The 17,477-nt window shown below is 46.3% G+C and overlaps 1 protein-coding gene across 1 annotated transcript in view; it reads right to left on the bottom strand.

Moving 5' to 3' along the window:
* Positions 1-1,728: 1,728 nt before the first annotated feature.
* The window catches only part of ABCA4 (ATP binding cassette subfamily A member 4), a gene marked incomplete at its 5' end in the record, with an annotated part of 124,496 nt that continues 108,747 nt past the window's right edge, over positions 1,729-17,477 (bottom strand). The window contains 8 exons of the mRNA XM_081087564.1: positions 1,729-2,095; positions 3,773-3,859; positions 6,219-6,468; positions 8,228-8,320; positions 8,403-8,506; positions 9,233-9,367; positions 12,900-13,041; positions 14,618-14,724. Coding sequence (XP_080943690.1) covers positions 2,090-2,095; positions 3,773-3,859; positions 6,219-6,468; positions 8,228-8,320; positions 8,403-8,506; positions 9,233-9,367; positions 12,900-13,041; positions 14,618-14,724 — 924 coding nt within the window. The 3' untranslated portion in view covers positions 1,729-2,089. The remainder of the gene's footprint in view (positions 2,096-3,772; positions 3,860-6,218; positions 6,469-8,227; positions 8,321-8,402; positions 8,507-9,232; positions 9,368-12,899; positions 13,042-14,617; positions 14,725-17,477) is intronic.

The raw sequence follows: 17,477 nt of genomic DNA, 5'->3' as shown, positions 1-17,477 counted from the left end.
GGGTCCCAGCTATTCCAAAACCTTGAGCTCCCAGAGCAGAAGGAGCAGCTGAGCAAACCTGGCAGCAAGTCATGCTCCTGGAGCAGCCCCTGAGTGGTCTTATTTTCTGAATGACTCTCTCCATTTTCTCCTCTTCTTTGTGAATCTCCCTTATTAAACCCAAGAGGGAGGCCTTTCACTAGACCAGCATGTTCTCAGGAGATTTGGGCCAAGCTCCAAGTTGAAACTCCTCAGACCCAAGCCAACTGTGGGCCTGCCTCCTCCTCCTCCTCTGTTTCCCCTGCTTATGGTTTCCCACTGATATTTTCAAGCATGGCTCCACTGTTCCTCCACGCGCCCTTTGCCACTGTCTTCAGGTTTTTGAAGCCAACATTTTCTTGGACCTATTTATTTTTTTTCCTGGGTGTTTATTGTATTGAGTTTGGCAAGTATTTGTTGAGTGTTTTCTGTGTGACAGGAGCTGGGGAAAATGAGGAAAAAACACACAAACTTTGCTACTTGGGAGCTCAGGTGGAGTGGAGACAGACAGCTAAACTGAACTTTCCTCGCAAAGGGCAAGGTGTTACCTATACCTGAGCCTTTCTAGTCCATGAAGCCACTTAAAACCCTCACAACCCCCACATCAGGAATGATAGCTCGCCCCACTCCCTGCTTTGCCTGTGTCCCTGTGATGTTGCAGTTGATCATTTAAATTCCCAAACCAGCCAGGATGCCATAATGTGATGCTGAGTATTCACAGCGCACTCCTGGGCTTTCCTAAACTCTATTCCAACCCCAGTTACATGGTTTTATGGTTGTGGCCATTGGTAGATTTATTTTAAAAGTCCAAACCAGATTAAGCTCTGAGGCACCAGTTTTGTAAACTCTATAATTACTTGGAAAGACACCAGCCAGGAGTTAAAAGTTGTATCTGCCTCTGGAGAAACACAGGGCTCTGCGTCCTCAGGAAACTGTCAGGAGTTGCTGTTCACTGTCCTCCATGTCCCAGCACCCTTCTCTTCCACTTCCATCTCCTACCCTCAGCCCTGCCCGGATTCTGGAGTGTGGCCATGGATAACGTGTTCTGAGAGGCACTGCTCCATACATGTTAGAACTAGGAAGGCCCTCTGAAGGGCATGATATTGACAAGAAGTCCATTTGTTCTTCTTGCCCACAAGTCATTTGAAATGGTTTGGTTCAAAACTATTATTTCTGAATCTTGACCAGTTTTTACAGGAACAATTAGGTGTCCTGTGACCACTGCCTCCTATCGTCACTGCAGAAGACGCACTCGTGAGCTCTGTGGAAATGGCCGGGCACTGTGCGAATGAGGCCTTGCCATCTTAAACAGCTGCAAAGACATGTGGGATCTCACATCCAACCCAAGATCCACTCGCACCTGCCCTTGTCTCATCTACTCCTGTCTGAATTGCACCTATGAGGTAGGCTCTCAAATGAGCTGAGCAAACAGATGTGAAACCGAGACTCAAATAATACCCAGGTAACAATGGGTAATGCTCACATGCATTGCCCAGTGGGTGTTTCCTTCAAACCCTACAGACCAGACTTGGCATGAACATCAAGATGAGTCCATTTACTTCCCTCCAGTTTGAGAATCCTGCCATGACTGGCACTCCTGTGGCAATGACTCTCACAGAAGCTCACGCAACGACGGGAAGCTGCTTGCCCCAAATTATGCCTAAAACTATACCAGATGGTGCACACCAGGGCTCAGTGTACATAGAGAGTGTATGATAAATATGTTTGCATTTATTTTCTCCTTAAAAATAAAACAGACATACATACACATACAGAAAAGCAGATCCACTTGACGTGAGAGTGATGTCGAGATCAAAGCTACTAGCAGGATGCACTGGGCTTCTGCCTCTGTGGTCTGGTGACAAGGGTCACTTTCACCATCAGGTGTCCCAGTTTGGCTTCCTTCTGAGAAGCCCTTTGGGGATCTGTGTATGCCCACATGTTTGTTTCTGCTGCTGAGGCCTTACTGATGCTGGCTGGTCGGCTCGGACGGCCACGTGGCAGAGGCTCCTGCCCTTCCCGCTGCCCAGAGCTCCTGTCCTGCCGCAGAGAATGGCCGTGTGGGAGGAGGTCAGAACTGCGGACAGAGACCAGACAGGCTTTTGTCATCTCGCTTTTCTGAAGAGATGGTACAACAGCTTTTAGATTTTAAAAGTTAAATAGCCATCGATTAGTCATTGGAGGAAGCTCAGCCAAGGGCACTGTGATTCTGACAGATGCCCAAGGTTATGGGCTATGCTGTTTCCGTGTCTGTGAACAGTGTGGGCCAGGTGACCCCTCAGGTCTGTCTGTCTCTAAGGAGCAGACGTCATGAGGCTCACACCCTCTCGGTGGTACATGCTCACATCTCAGAGGAAGTTCCACCTCTGGGTGGTTTCCAAAGGCTGCCATGGTGTCTTAAGATTTGCTTTTTAGTCCAAGAAAGTTACCAGGTTCTTCCTGTCTCAAAAGTCAAGAAGGCAGGTTGGACATGAATTGCTATAGTCATAGACCATCAGCCCCTCTCACCTGGCCCAGAGACGGTTTGGTAGTAGCCCTTTAAGAGAGAATATGCCTGGTGGGGGTTGGGAAGACATTGATAGTTGTAGGCAACACTTTTGCTACCCAATAATATATTCTGAGCCATAAAATAGATTCATAACTGCTAATGGCTTTCAAAAAATAATTTTCTACAGGTGTAAACAGCGGTTAAAGACCTTTCTATGAGAAAGAGTGGCTGGAAAATCTTAGCCAAACTTACTTCCCGTGGACAGGTACCTTTGCTCAGACATTTCTGGGTCCCCTGGGGAGATGGAGGCAAAATCAACCTTGCCAAGTAGCCATTAGGTCTTTACTAGGCAAAGGAAGGGGGAAATTCATCCTAAGCATGGCCTTGGAAGGGAGTATGTCCTATATTAGCAGTATTTGGTTTTCCAAATACAACTAGAAACTGGTGGGAGGAATGAGAATTTTATGGGAAATAAGGTTTTGCGCATCTTTGCTGGTTGGAAAAGTGCTTTGATTTTCTTTGATTTACTCTCCAGGTAAGTCTAGAGAGAATGACTGAGATAATTTGTCCCCTTATCATCCCAGGCTTAAACCAAGGTACCTGGTTCCTGCTGCCTCCTGCAGTACCTTTTCTCTCTCTCTCTCTCTCTCTCTCTCTCTCTCTCTCTCTCTCTCTCCTTTGGGAACTGGAAAGGGGTGGGACTGCTCCCTAAATGAGGAACCTGGAAGCACCTATCCCATGAGTTATCAAGGCCAGAATACATACCTTCTGTTGATTGCCTCTTCCTCCTCATCTTTCTTTTATAATTTTATAAAGAACAAAGAGCCCTCTCTCTAAAACACACAATGCTCACTTCAACCAACTCTGCGTACCATTCAAAGAAGTGCCGCTTAATTCCTTTTCTTTGAAACTCAAACACATGTCCAGACATAGATGTCAAGTATCCCAACAATCAAGACATTTTGATATTCTTTCCTATTTCCCCTGTGTCCAATTTCCAAAATCTGAATTATTTTTTTTTCTGCAAAAATAATTGGAAAAATTCTTCTTAAGAATCTTCTCCCACATCATCCAATTTTTTTCCTGACTATAAAAGGAACCCCCACCACTACCAATTGAAAGTCCTTTGGCACAGAACTGGGAGAGAGGTAGGGGGGAACACGCAGTGTCTGTGGTTTGCGGGCTCTCTGCAGGAGGCATATCTGAGCCTTGGAGGACCTCAGGCCCAGTGGACCAACCAGTGGGCTGGGAAAGAGTGGCGGGTACCTTGGCTTGTCCGCTGGCTCCGGCAGCTCGGGGGTGCAAAGGGAGGTCGTGAGTTTCAGTGTGCTGCTTAGCAAAGTTCACAAATACCTGAAGGCAAGAAAAGAGCAAGAATAGGTATATGTTTCCAGAAGAATGGCACCCCCCACCCCCCCCACCCCCCCACCCCCTCACCCCACACTGGGCTTTCTCTTTTCCACAGCTCATAGACAGCCCTGCTGGAGGAGCTGTGTGCTGTGGGAGGGGAGGCTGGCCCACCTGAGGGGCCCGGCCACCAGGGCCCTGCACAGGGCTTGTTTAGAATTCTGAGCTGAGCCATAGGCATGCCTCTGGGAGGATTCAAAGGATGTGGGGTATACAAGGCAAGGCAGATCCCAAGTAGCAGCAGCCTTCTAAACCTCTAAAGAAGAAACTAAAAGCAAAAAACAAAACAGGATCTGATCTCATCTCTCCTCTGTCCTTTAGTCAATGTGCAGTGTGGTCGTGACTCCTGCTCATGCCTTCCTCTGCTTGTGGCTGAGAAGGTGCTGTTGAGCCAGCTCCTCAAAGGCTTTTGGAGACTTGCCTATGTCACTGCTTTATTGCACAGTCTCTACGGATGTCTACTTAAAATAAACACACAGCAACAACAAAATACCCCAGAAAAAACTCAAATGTCCAAATGGATAAATGGATAAATAAAACATGCTATAGACATACCACAGAATATTACTCATCCTTTAAAAGAAAGATATTCTGACACATGCTACAACATGGATGATTCTTGAAGACATGTCAAGTGCACTAAGCTAGACAAAAGGGACAAAATGCTGTGTAATTGCACTTATATGAGATATGGGGAGTAGTCAGCATTCAGTAGAAGAGTAGGAGTAGTCAGCATTAAGTGGCAGGGGTGGAGGCTGTTGTTTAATGGATACAGAGTGTTAACTTGGGAAGATGGACAATTTCTTGGGATGTATGGTGGTTATGTGGACAATGTGAATGTACTTAATGCTACTGAATTATACACTTACTAGAGGCCCAGTGCACAAAAATTTGTGTGCACGGGAAGGTCCCTCAGCCCGGCCTATGCCCTCTTGCAGTCTGGGATCCCTCGGAGGATGTCCACCTGCTGGCTTAGGCCCGCTCCCTGGGGGATCGGGCCCAAGCTGGCAGTCAGATATCCTTCTGGCAGCCTGGCAGCCCTCGGGGAATGTCCACTTACCAGCAGGGAGCAGACCTAAGCTGCAGTCGGACATCCTTAGTGCTGCTGAGGAGGCAGGAGAGGCTCCCACCACCACTGCTGTACTGGCAGCTATCAGTCTGGCTTGTGACTGAGCAAAGCTCCCCCTGTGGGAGTGCACTGACCACCAGGGACAGCTCCTGCACTGAGCATCTGCCCCCTGGTGATCAGTGTGTGTCATAGTGACCAGTCATTCCCAGTCTTTCTGCTGCTAGGGTCAATTTGCATATTACCCTTTTATTATATAGGATAGAGGCCTGGTGCACAGGTGGGGGCCGACTGGTTTGCCCTGAAGGGTGTCCTGGATCAGGGTGGGGGTGCCGCTGGGGTTCCTGGCCAGCCTGGGTGAGGAGCTGATGTCTGTTTGCAGGCTGGTCAAGCCCCCCCTTCCAGTGGGGACCATCACCACATGGAGGTTTGGCCAGTCTGGGTGAGGGGCTGAGGGCCATTTTCAGGCTGGCCAAGCCCCCCAGCGATGGAAGCTCCCAGCCTCTCCTTTTACTTCTTGTTTTTTTTTTTTTTTTTTTTGTTTTTTTGTTTTTTTTTTTTATTCTGGGACTTATTTATCTTCTATAATAGAAATTTTGTAGCCTTGAGTGGAGCTCAGAGCCGGCCAGGGTGGGTGGGAAGCTTTGCTTCCTCCACTGCCAGGGGCAACCCAAGCCTCCTGCTCACTCCAGCTCTGTGGCTGCTGGCCGCCATCTTGGTTGGGTTAATTTGCATATAGTTCCTCTGATGGGCTGGTGGGCATGGCTGAAGGCATAGCAAAGGTACAGTCAATTTGCATGTTTGTCTTTTATTAGTGTAGATAATAGGTAATTATGTTATGTATATTTTACCACAATGAGAAGTTCACATTGAAAAAACCTGATACACAGCACACATGTTTACCAAAACTCACTGATGTACACCTTAAATGGGTGCATTTATTATATGTAAATTAAGCATCAAAAAAGTTGACTTGGGAAAAAAATGGTACCATGACAAACCAGGAATGTTTAAATAAAGTCATAGTGTGGTGGGGAAGGATAATGCAAACTCAGTGAGATTTGCTGATGACTAAAATAGTGTTAGACAGCAATTTCTGACAGGCTGAGTTTCAGCCTAATGGACAGATGCTCAGGCATGTCCTGCCTCCCTGTGGTGGGGATTCCAGCCCTGGTTGGGCTGTCTGGTCGGGACTTTGCAGAGCCCTGCTCTGCACCCGGCTCCCCTCGGGGGACTTGCCTGGTCCAGCGTGGTCTGTGTGACCGAGTACTCCTCGATGAGCAGGCTGTCCTTGTGGGAGATGAGCAGCCGGAAGATCCTGGCCAGGGAGGAGGAGGGGACCTGGAACTGGAGCATGTTGTGGTGCCTCTCCCTCTGCACACTGCCTGGGAAGTTCCCCTGGAAGAACTGCTCCACGGGGTTCAGGTCGGGAAGCAAGTCGTCCTTTGGAGATTTGATCTTCATTGTGACGATGTAGCCATCTCCGAACCTATGGACGCCCACCACAGCGTGGTACAGGCCTGTTAGTAGTTGGGTCTAAGGCAGTCTCAAAATCAGGAATAGACTCATCAAAAGTATTGGGGATTAGAGGTCACCCTATAAGCCATTTGTGCATGTTTAGAACTAGGAGGAAAAGACCCATGATAGTTCCTGGAGAAATAGCTTGATACTAGATTTTAGAGATTAAATGTCTGATTGTGGCGCAGTGGGACATCAGACCTATGTCACAGCTTCCTGTGTCCCACTCCTGTGGCATGGATGTTCCCTGCTCCTTTCCCTCTCACATGCTTGCTGAAGTCAAAGGTGTTTTAGCCCCTGCAGAGATCACGGACCTGTCCATGGAGGCATGTAGGACCAGTGCTCATTCAGCTCATTCAGCCGTGGAAAGGCTGCTTGGCCCTTTAAGAGGCTGGCTCAGGTGGGAGCAAAGGCTTGGAAAGCAAGCACTTCCCTGTGGAAGCTTCCAAAACCAATGGAGCTGCCAGGGCCAGGTGCTTCCCTCCTCCCTCACCAGGTCACCCAATGTGGATAAAGAAAGGTCCACAGAGTGTGTGCACAGCTGCTGGCTTCCCTACACGCTTACGTAGAAGCCCAGGATAGCCCTGGCAGTTACAACTTCCTTCAGTGTTCCCTCTGTGACCAGGGTTCCTCCCTCCACATAAAGTGCCTCTGCCTTCCAGCTCTGAAAACTGTCCTCCACATGGGGAAGAGTCCCTCTCACCTGCTCTCCCATGGGGATGGTGAAGAGTGGGAGGAAAGGAGGAGAGTAACAGCGGTGTCTCCAGCAGCAGGCACAGGACCTTACCAGCACAGGTCTGGTGACCTCACATGCAGAAGTCCCCCTAGATGTCTGTGCAGTGTCCAAGCTGTAGCTGCTCAAGAAATCATGGCTCAAACATGCAAATGCAGCTAATTACTAGCCTTTCTCTCAATCATCAGCCTGCCCTGATGCAGGTAGGAATGATGGGTACTGTGCCGCACACTCCTATGGGTACATCTCGGCTTAGATAAGGTGGGTTACGTGCTGCTCCACCACCAACCGGCATGGTGATTTTTATATTCTGGGATCTCAAAAAGCATTTGCTAAACAAACAAGTGATAACTATAAATCGACCCTTCCTAGTTTATAATGTATATCAGAATTCAAGGGAGCATGTCAGGGCATTATTGGCATAATTTTATTTTAACCGATTCTCAGCTTTGCAGAAACCATTATTAATACCACACTATTCACAGCAGTGTAACGTGGACAATATACTGAAGATTACTGGCATTCCTGGTTTGTTGTACGATACATGATCATTTCTCAAACCTCAAAACATACAACATTCCAGAAAGGAAAGGTGATTCTTGGGCTGTTTAGTCGCCTAACCACTCCCAAGTTGGTTGTGGGTTCTTATTAAATAGGTTGTTGGTCCTGGATTTGTTGGGACAGGTGGTAGGATAATGAGGCAGTGGTAGTGACTCTCCCTCTTCCCAGCCAAGATATGCCCCCGCCCCAATCAGAATGCTCCAGCTAGAGACTTGGGAGCCTTCAGCCACAGGCACTGAGCCCAGTAGAGAGAGTTTCTCTCAGCACAATGGCTTTCTCTATTTGCTGATGCAGAATGAGGCCTGGCTACACTGGCCTCTGCCTGTGGTGAGGGGGCAGGACCCTCCCAAGGGTAGGTGGAAAGCACAGGGCCGAGTTGACACCCCCTCCCGCAATGAAGGTAACAAAGGGGCCCTCTGCCCCGCCATCTCCTTACTTGTACTTGAGGTGCTGAATGGTACCCAGACACTGAAAGGTGCCCTTCACCATGATGGCCAGCCGGGTACACAGGGCCTCACATTCTTCCATGCTGCGGGGTTGGAGAGAGGAGTGAGGGGTGGGGGACTCCCAGCCACCTGCCTGCTCCACCCCAGCCCCTGGGAATCTCTTGCCTGTGGGACGTGAGGACCACAGCCCTCCCTTCTCTGATGATGCTCACGATGGTGTTCCACAGCATGCGGCGTGCCTGGGGGTCCATGCCTGTGGTGGGCTCATCCTGTGGGGAGGCAGAGGGCAAGGGCCTGGCTTAGTGCACCCTCCATGGTTGGCTACCTCTGAGCATTATCTCTGGCAGACAAGGCACAAGTCACTCCCCAGTGGGGTGAGACCCAGGGTACCTGGGCACAGAGTGTGCAAGGCAGGTGGCAGTTTGGGAGAATAAGGACAGATCGTGCCCACCTCTAGCCCATTCCTCGCAGGAATGGGTTAAAGTTGGTTAAGGCAAAGGAAAATTACCTTAAAAACAAACAAGCAAATGACAAATCCCCAAACCTTACACATGTTTGCAAGGAGATAGCTTAGGGACTTTTCTGGTTTCCTCCAAGTTCTGAAACCCATGGCCTCATAAACCCCAGATCTTATGAGCACGGGGCTTCCAGCTCCGAGTGAGAGCCACCTGAGCCTATGGTCAGGCTCCTGTTCCTGTCCAACCCCAAGCAGACCTTCCCTGGAACTAGCCCTTTCTGAGCAGATGCCCACACCCCATAAGGGGCTGAACTTCCTGCTGTGAGCCTATGGCCCCACAAGAGACTTCCCAGGAACGCAGAGTGAGAACGTTTCCCCAAGTGCTACACACCAAACACTGAGCTGATTTGCTCAAAATGAACAGTCCAGACAGAAATGGACCACTGCATTTTCTAAACCTGCGGACCCAATCACAGACAGGCATCACTTGGTTCCCACCCTTGGGTCCACCTATCCCCACAGGTCCCGGGCCCCTCACCAGCAGCACCAGCGGTGGGCAGCCGATCAGGGCAATGGCTGTGGAGAGTTTCCGCTTATTGCCCCCACTGTAGGTGCCGGCCAGGCGGTCCCCATAGAGAGACAGGCCTAGGCTCTGAATACTCCAGGTTGCCACCTAGGGAAGAGGAAGACAAGCAAACATCTCAGACCTCCACTAATTCAAAGCCTTGGGCTCCCAGATCTCACATAGCTAGGACGACAGAGCCACCTGCTGGCTCATGTTCTCGGGCACATGCTTTAAGGACCAGGTGTCTTCTTTCTACTCTGTGCCTTAGATTCAGCTTGGTCAGCTCAGCACCCATTGGGTGCAGCCCCCTGAGAAATGGGCTTCAGCCTTACAAATAGCAGCACCCAGTGTCCCAAACTATGGCTAGGAGGGAGAGAGGAAGAGTGTCTGTTTAAGAGTGGTGGGTCTCATTGGTTCCACCCCTTCACAGGGTCACATTTGAGGTCTTATGCACCAAATATAAACTTATTGGGCACCCACCATGAACCAGGCTCTGTTCTAGGCACTGGAGGGTAATGGTAAGCATAGCCATTGATCTTGTACTCACAGATGGAGGTGGTGCAACAGACAATCAAAGTAAACAGAATAATGACAGAGTATAACAGTGCTTTGAGGGAACTCTACAGGGAACTATGATGGAGAATAACAGGTGTGTGATGGAGAATAGTATGTGCACAGGAATAAAACTAAGGAAGTCAGTGGAGATAAACTCACAATGCTTCTGCCTTGTGCAGTTGTACCTCTGCCTGGAATGTTCTTCCCCCAGATATCCAATGGCCCCTCTCTCAGCTCCTCATGTCTCCACTCAGAGTTCACTTCCTCTGTGAGGTTTTCCCTGGACCACCCTACCTCAGCGTGCAAACCCAACAGCAACAATTCCTCCCTGTTTTATGGGTGTGGAGAGTTACTGCTTATTGCCCCCACTGTAGGCGCAATGGATTTTTCATTCACAAATACGCTGTATATTTTATTTACTGACCACCTATTATTATCTGTCCCTCCCACTATAGTGTAGCTCCATTTTTAACTTTTTATTTGGAATCCTTTCAAATTTATAGGAAAGTGTAAAAATGAGAATAGTACAAAGAACACTCATAACCCCTTTACTCTCTCTTATACACATACACACACACACACACTTACATACACATATACTCACACACTTACATACACATACACACACACACACACACACACACACACACAATTTTCTCAGACCCAAAGATACATCTTGGCCCTTCACTCCTGAATACTTCAGAGTCTATTTTCTAAGAATATTTTCATGCATAACCATAATAGAGTTTTTTGCGTGTCAGTAAACTTAGCACTGTTACTATACTATTATCTAATCTTCTGTTCATAGTTCAGTTTTATCACTGGGCCCAATAACATGCTTCACAGCATTACTTCCTCTCCAGTACAAGACGCGCTCTAGTGTCCGTTGTGCCTGCTTCGCCTCCGTGATCAGGAATGTCCCCAGCCTTTCTTTACTTTCTTTGTTCTTTCTGGCTGATTATTCTGAAGATTACAGCCCCTGTGCTTTTTGAAAATAGAATGTTCCTCTAGAGTTTATCTGATGTTTCCTCATGGTGCGATGTAGGCTTATACGTCCCCAATCAGAAAGCTATGTAAGTGAAATGGTGTCCCCCTCAGGATAGTGCGTCTGGGGCCTGAGCTGCCCACCTGCCTCTCAGGGAATGCTAATTTTGGTCGCCCAGTTAAGGTGTTGTCTGATTCCTCCACTGAAAGTGATTGTGCTTCCCCCTCCCAACCAACAAGCAATCTATGGAAGATAGTTTTTTAAACGACGCAACTATCTTGCTTCTTATAAAAAATGTCCCCTATATTTAGCAGCCATTAATAAATTCTTGTTAATCCAATATTTACTATAATCATTGCAAAAATGATTTTCCAGTTCCATAACTTCCTCCAGTTGTCTATTGGTATTTCACTGTAAGCAAGAACCCTCCAATCTCTCCTATTTATTTATTTATCTATTTAATAGCATTGACTTACAAATTCCAATCCCCCACCTCAGCGTTTTATAATTTATCGTAGTATTTAATTATTGCAATGTCTAAATTGTCCCATATATGGCCATTGGGAGCCCCTTTAAGATGGCTCCTGTGTACTGTGACATGCCTCTATTGTGTTTTCTGAAGCTCTTCTTTACTCCTGGCATAAGATTTTCCAGGCTCATTCAATACCTATGCTGTCCCAGACCTGGAATTTGTCATTTGTTTAAAGAGTCATAGTTTCTTTCAGTGGGGATGGTATTAGATACCAAAATTTGGGCACTAAATGTGCTCATTGCTACTGGGATATTTTTTCTTCTTAGCCCTTTCAGTTACACATACACAAACATATATGCATATACATGCATATGTGCAATATACAGGAACACATGCATGTATGCACAAACTTGTGTATATAAATATTTCATGAGTTTACAGTAATATCTCCAGTTCCAATCTATCTTTACAGGGTAACTTCTTGCCTTCCCCTTTTCCATATTTGTATGTCCCTTCTTCCACAGTGAGAACCCTGGCTCCCAACATTACCACATTCACTCATTTACTTAACCCTAAAGCACATCTAAGTTGTTTCAGAATGGCTTTGCTCATGCTTCTATAAAAAATAGACTAAAAAGAGCTCAGAATTTGTTTGTAATTTCCCCCCTCTGCTCCACTTAAGATGGAGGATAGTCAAGTACTGCATCATCAGTTACTTGTATTAGTTCTTTTCCCTCCCCTTCTGCAAATAATATTTATCTTGAAATAAAATTGGATTAATTTGCTTCAGTTTGCTTTCAGAGTTAGGATTTTCTTTTTGTTTTCATTTTACCCCCTTTCCATTCTTATTTATTTTATTTTTGAATATGTAGAATATTATTAAGATGCTTCCAAAAGTCAAAACTATACAAGGATATATACTCAGAAAAGTGACATTCCCTCCCATTTCCCTTTTACCCATTTCTTTCTTGTCAATGATGAAATTTATTGTTTTCCGGTTTATTCTTTCTACTTGTCAAGATAAACAGACATATGTATGCTTTCTTATTTGTTCTAATTTCTTACATAAGAAACATTGTACATGTACTTTTTTGCACTTTGCTTTTTTTAACTTGAAAATATCTCTTGGAAATAACTTTCTTTCTTTCTTTCTTTCTTTCTTTCTTTCTTTCTTTCTTTCTTTCTTTCTTTCTTTCTTCCAGCTGCATAAGACTTTATGGTATGTATAGACTACAAGTTATTCAACCAACATCTTATTCCTGAACATTTAGGTAATTTTCAATATTTTCCAACTAAAATGCAATAATAACTTTGTGTATATGCATTCTGTATTTTGGGAGGCATACCTGCAGGGTAAATTCCCAGAAGTGAGACTCTGGGTGAAAGGAAGAATACATACATTGTTTTGTGAGATATGAGGGCAGGGATATTTCTGTCTGCTTTGTTCATTGTTATACCTCCTCTTCTAGAACAGTACTTGGCACATAGTAGACACTCAGTAAGCATTTGTTGAATGAATGAATGGATAGCATTCTACAGCTTTCCCACCTCTAAATAACTGCACTCTTTTGAGAGAGCCTTATATGGCTTACCAAATTCCTAAGTTGCCACAACAAACCATTGTTTACCCTCTCAATTTCCTCTGCTGGTACACCTCGAAGACGGGCATAAAGGTAAAGGTGTTCTCGCCCTGTGAGCAGGTCATCAATTGCATCAAACTGAGGACAGTAGCCCATACTTTGATGGACTTCAGAAATATTGGTTAAAATACTGCAACAAGAAAAAGCAATTAGCAAGTTTCCTTCAGAGAGGGGGTGAACAGAGAGCCGGGGCTGGAGGAGCTCTGCCAACAGAGTAAGGAAGCTGCCTTTTCTCTTCTCCGACGTTTCTCTTCTCTCAGAACCATGTACACCACTGAGGAATCAAAGCAGGGGCCCTTGCTTAGAAACTCATGAACTTCAGGAGTTCTGAGCTTTGAATCCAGTCAGAGCCTCCAGTTTCCCTGCCTAGGATAAATTCAATACCTGTTACCCAAATTAGCTTTGGTTTTGGATTGGGTCACTTCATATATTAGTTTAAAAACAAAAGGAAGATCAGGTTTCAGAAATTAAACAGTGATTTTTGATCCCTTTCAGACATTCAGGAAGTAGCTAGAGAAGACACATGCTTCCCCATGAAAGTAAATTTCTCCATCTGTATTTATTGGCAGAGATACAGTCAATGACAGAGGACCAAATGGATCACGCCACCCCTCCGGCCCAAGCAAGAGGCTGGCAGGGGGAAGAGATGAAGTGAATTGAGTTACTGATATATTCTCCCTCACTAGAAAATACATTGCCTTGATGGAAAATAAACTGTCCTTAGTCTGAACATTTAGGTAATTTCCAACATGTTCCCCCTTTCTCTTACAGCTTAGGGTCCATGAATAAAGGATGGATGCAATAGCATGGGGCAGAGAGACGTCATTCACTATGACAGTCTCCCGCTGTGACAAAAATAACTCGAGGTATGGCTGGGCCAATTAAAACCACCCAGGGAAGCAAGGAGTGTACTTGCAGCTTCTAAACCAGAGAACCCAATCCTGTGTTTTAAACCTATCGTTTCTTTCTAGCTTCCATCTTGGTTTTAACTTCTGAGCATAAGGCTATATCTCATTTGGACTATAACTTGAAGTCTCATGGCAAATCCCATTACATCCTCCTGCCATCCGCACACTGCCTCCCACCAACACTCCTTTTGTTACCATTGTGAAGTCATCTGCTTGACTGCAAGCTAAGCTGGATCTGCAGATGAGAAAGGGCCTAGCCATGCTCTCACTCCACCCCTGCCGGTCGCTTTACTCCGGACCAACAGGGATGACGGGGGAAGGCCTGGGAACCAGAGAAGCCCAGGGCTCCCCTGCCCAGTGGCCATTTGGCCATTTGAGGATGGCTCTTAGGTGATGAGGCCTCAGTCAGGCAAATACTAGGCAGACCTGAGCAGGGCCTAACTCTAAGTCTAAACCAGGGCCTAGAGTTCCGCTGGGCACATCAAATGTGTCTGAGCTCTGCTGTTCAGGAGCAGCTGGAAAGAGGCAAACAGGTGTGAGCTCCTGGTCTCCATCCTGTGTCCGCAGTCTGTTTACTCACACCTTATTACAAAGAGCAGAAGGCTCCCTCCAGAACCTAAGGACCCATGCCAGTTTTTCCTTTATAAAGTTTCCTTGGCCTGGCAAAACCAAGCATCAGCATAGAAATAGCCAATGCAGAATAAGGCCCCGGAAGGCCCTTGAACCCAACTCCATGTAGAAGCTCTGAGAAAGGGACCTATGAGTGATACCCTGGGACATGATGAGTGGGACACTTACCTCTTGCCTGCCACAGTAGCATCGCCTGAGGTTACTGTGGTGTCCCCAGTGAGCATCTTGAAAGTGGTTGTTTTGCCAGCTCCATTCACTCCCAGGAGGCCAAAGCACTGAGGGAGAATACACACAACTGGCCTGACCCTGGAGCCCAAAATGGTCTGGAGTATCAGGCCCTAGATTAAAGTGCATGGGGAGGTGTGAGTGTGTGTGTGTGTGTGGGGGGGTGTTGGGGGGCATTTTAGATCTGTGCTTCCATTAGGAGGCCACTAGCTCCATGTGGTGCAGAATAGTAGAATATGTTCCCTCAAATATGCCACTTTGGCATTAGGATGACTTTGAGCTGAAGGCAATTGAAGAGAAGCAGAGATAAGAAAAGCTTTCTGCCCTCCCCCTATTTGCCTAAAAGTAGGACACAAATTTACAAGGTGTTTTCCCTCTACTCTCTACCAGTAAAGACAAGTTAATCACTGAAGACAACTTTAGACCCTTACCAGGCTGGAGAAGGCACCAGAGGGATCTACATTAACAAATTTTACTAACTAGCATTATTTGCCATTAGTTTCCCATATATTTGCCTCCCTACTATCTGCTACCCTGGAAACTCAAAGTCCCTGTCTTTTGTCTTGCCACTTCTCTAAAACTGTATTGTTCCTTTGCTAAGGTGCTAGATAGGCCTAAGTTCTAACCAACCATTTGAATCATTTGTTTCCTCATGTACATGTGATGCACATGCTAACAAACCTCTCTTTGTCTTTCTGTTGTTAGTCTGTCCTTTGTCAGAGCAATTTATGGAGCCTGAGAACTTCCGAAGGTTGTAGGAAAGAGGATTTTTCCTCCCCTACAGTGGCTACTGAGCACTAAAACTGCTTCTAGCCTGAATTGGTATGTGCTGTAAGTATAAAACACCTAGATTCTGAAGACCTAGAACAAAACAAAAGAACATAAAATACTTCATATGAATGATATGTTGAAGTGATAATATTTCAGATATATTGGATAAAATAAGTAATTAAGATAAATTTCAGAGGAGATTCGCGAGGAGAGAACCAAGATGGCGGCATAGGTTAACGCCTGAGTTTGCTGCTTTGAACAACTACTTCAAAAGTGAAACTAAAAGACTGAACGGACATCACCCAAAACCACTGGAAAGCTGGCTGAGTGGAAGTCCTACAACTAGGAGGAAAGAGAAACGCATACGGACACTCAGAGGAGGCGCAGTGCTGAAGTCAAATTCTGAGGTGCGGAGTGCGCGCGCGGAGCGGGCTGGCGGCGGAGGGCGCGATTGGCGTTTTCAATCAGGAGGGAGTCGCAGACTCTGAGCTCCAGATCCGGGCGAGTCTTTAGGGACCCAGACTCAAAAGGGAGAAGCGCGACTGTCTGGTTTCAGTCAGAGCGAGTGCAGCTTTCTCTCCGAGCTTTGCAGCGGGTGCTGGGACTCAGAGAGGCAGAGCCCCTGGGGACAGGACTGAGAGCGGCCATAACTGCTCTCTCCGGCCCACCCTGTTGATCCTGTGCGACCCGCCCCGCCCAAGCCCTGCACACAGGCATTTGCCAGATAGCCTCAGGCAAACGCCAGATTAGCACCTCCCTAGAGGACAGAAGTTCTCTCACTGCAGACACAGCTGATTCTCATAGCCACTTGGCCTGGAGGTCAAACCCTCCCTGGAATTAGCTACAACAATCAAGATTTATAAGACTGCGAACAAAGACCACTAGGGGGTGCACCAAGGAAGCATAACAAAATGCGGAGACAAAGAAACAGGACAAAATTGTCAATGGAAGATCTAGAGTTCAGAACCACACTTTTAAGGTCTCTCAAGAACTGTTTAGAAGCCGCCGATAAACTTAATGAGATCTACAAGAAAACTAATGAGACCCTCGATGTTATATTGGGGAACCAACTAGAAATTAAGCATACACTGACTGAAATAAAGAATATTATACAGACTCCTGACAGCAGAACAGAGGAGCGCAAGAATCAAGTCAATGACTTGAAATGCGAGGAAGCAAAAAACACCCAACCGGAAAAGCAAAATGAAAAAAGAATCCAAAAATGCGAGGATAGTGTAAGGAGCCTCTGGGACAGCTTCAGGCGTACCAACATCAGAATTATAGGGGTGCCAGAAGATGAGAGAGAGCAAGATATTGAAAACCTATTTGAAGAAATAATGACAGAAAACTTCCCTCACCTGGTGAAAGAAATGGACTTACAGGTCCAAGAAGCGCGGAGAACCCCAAACAAAAGGAATCCAAAGAGGACCACACCAAGACACATCATAATTAAAATGCCAAGAGCAAAAGATAAAGAGAGAATCTTAAAAACAGCAAGAGAAAGAAACTCAGTTACCTACAAGGGAATACCCATACGACTGTCAGCTGATTTCTCAACAGAAACTTTGCAGGCCAGAAGGGAATGGCAAGAAATATTCAAAGTGATGAATACCAAGAACCTACAACCAAGATTACTTTATCCAGCAAAGCTATCATTCAGAATTGAAGGTCAGATAAAGAGCTTCACAGATAAGGAAAAGCTAAAGGAGTTCATCACCACCAAACCAGGATTATATGAAATGCTGAAAGGTATCCTTTAAGAAGAGGAAGAGGAAGAAAAAGGTAAAGATACAAATTATGAACAACAAATTTGCATCTATCAACAAGTGAATCTAAGAATCAAGTGAATAAATAATCCGATGAACAGAATGAACTGGTGATTATAATAGAATCAGGGACATAGAAAGGGAATGGACTGACTATTCTTGGGGGGGAAAGGGGTGTGGGAGATTCGGGAAGAGACTGGACAAAAATCGTGCACCTATGGATGAGGACAGTGGGTGGGGAGTGAGGGCGGATGGTGGGGCGGGAA

Source organism: Myotis nattereri (assembly GCF_964212035.1).
Source record: "Myotis nattereri genome assembly, chromosome: 3".
Lineage (NCBI taxonomy): Eukaryota > Metazoa > Chordata > Mammalia > Chiroptera > Vespertilionidae > Myotis > Myotis nattereri.
Note: the sequence above shows the minus strand (reverse complement) of the source record. Positions and strands in the feature narration are given on the sequence as shown.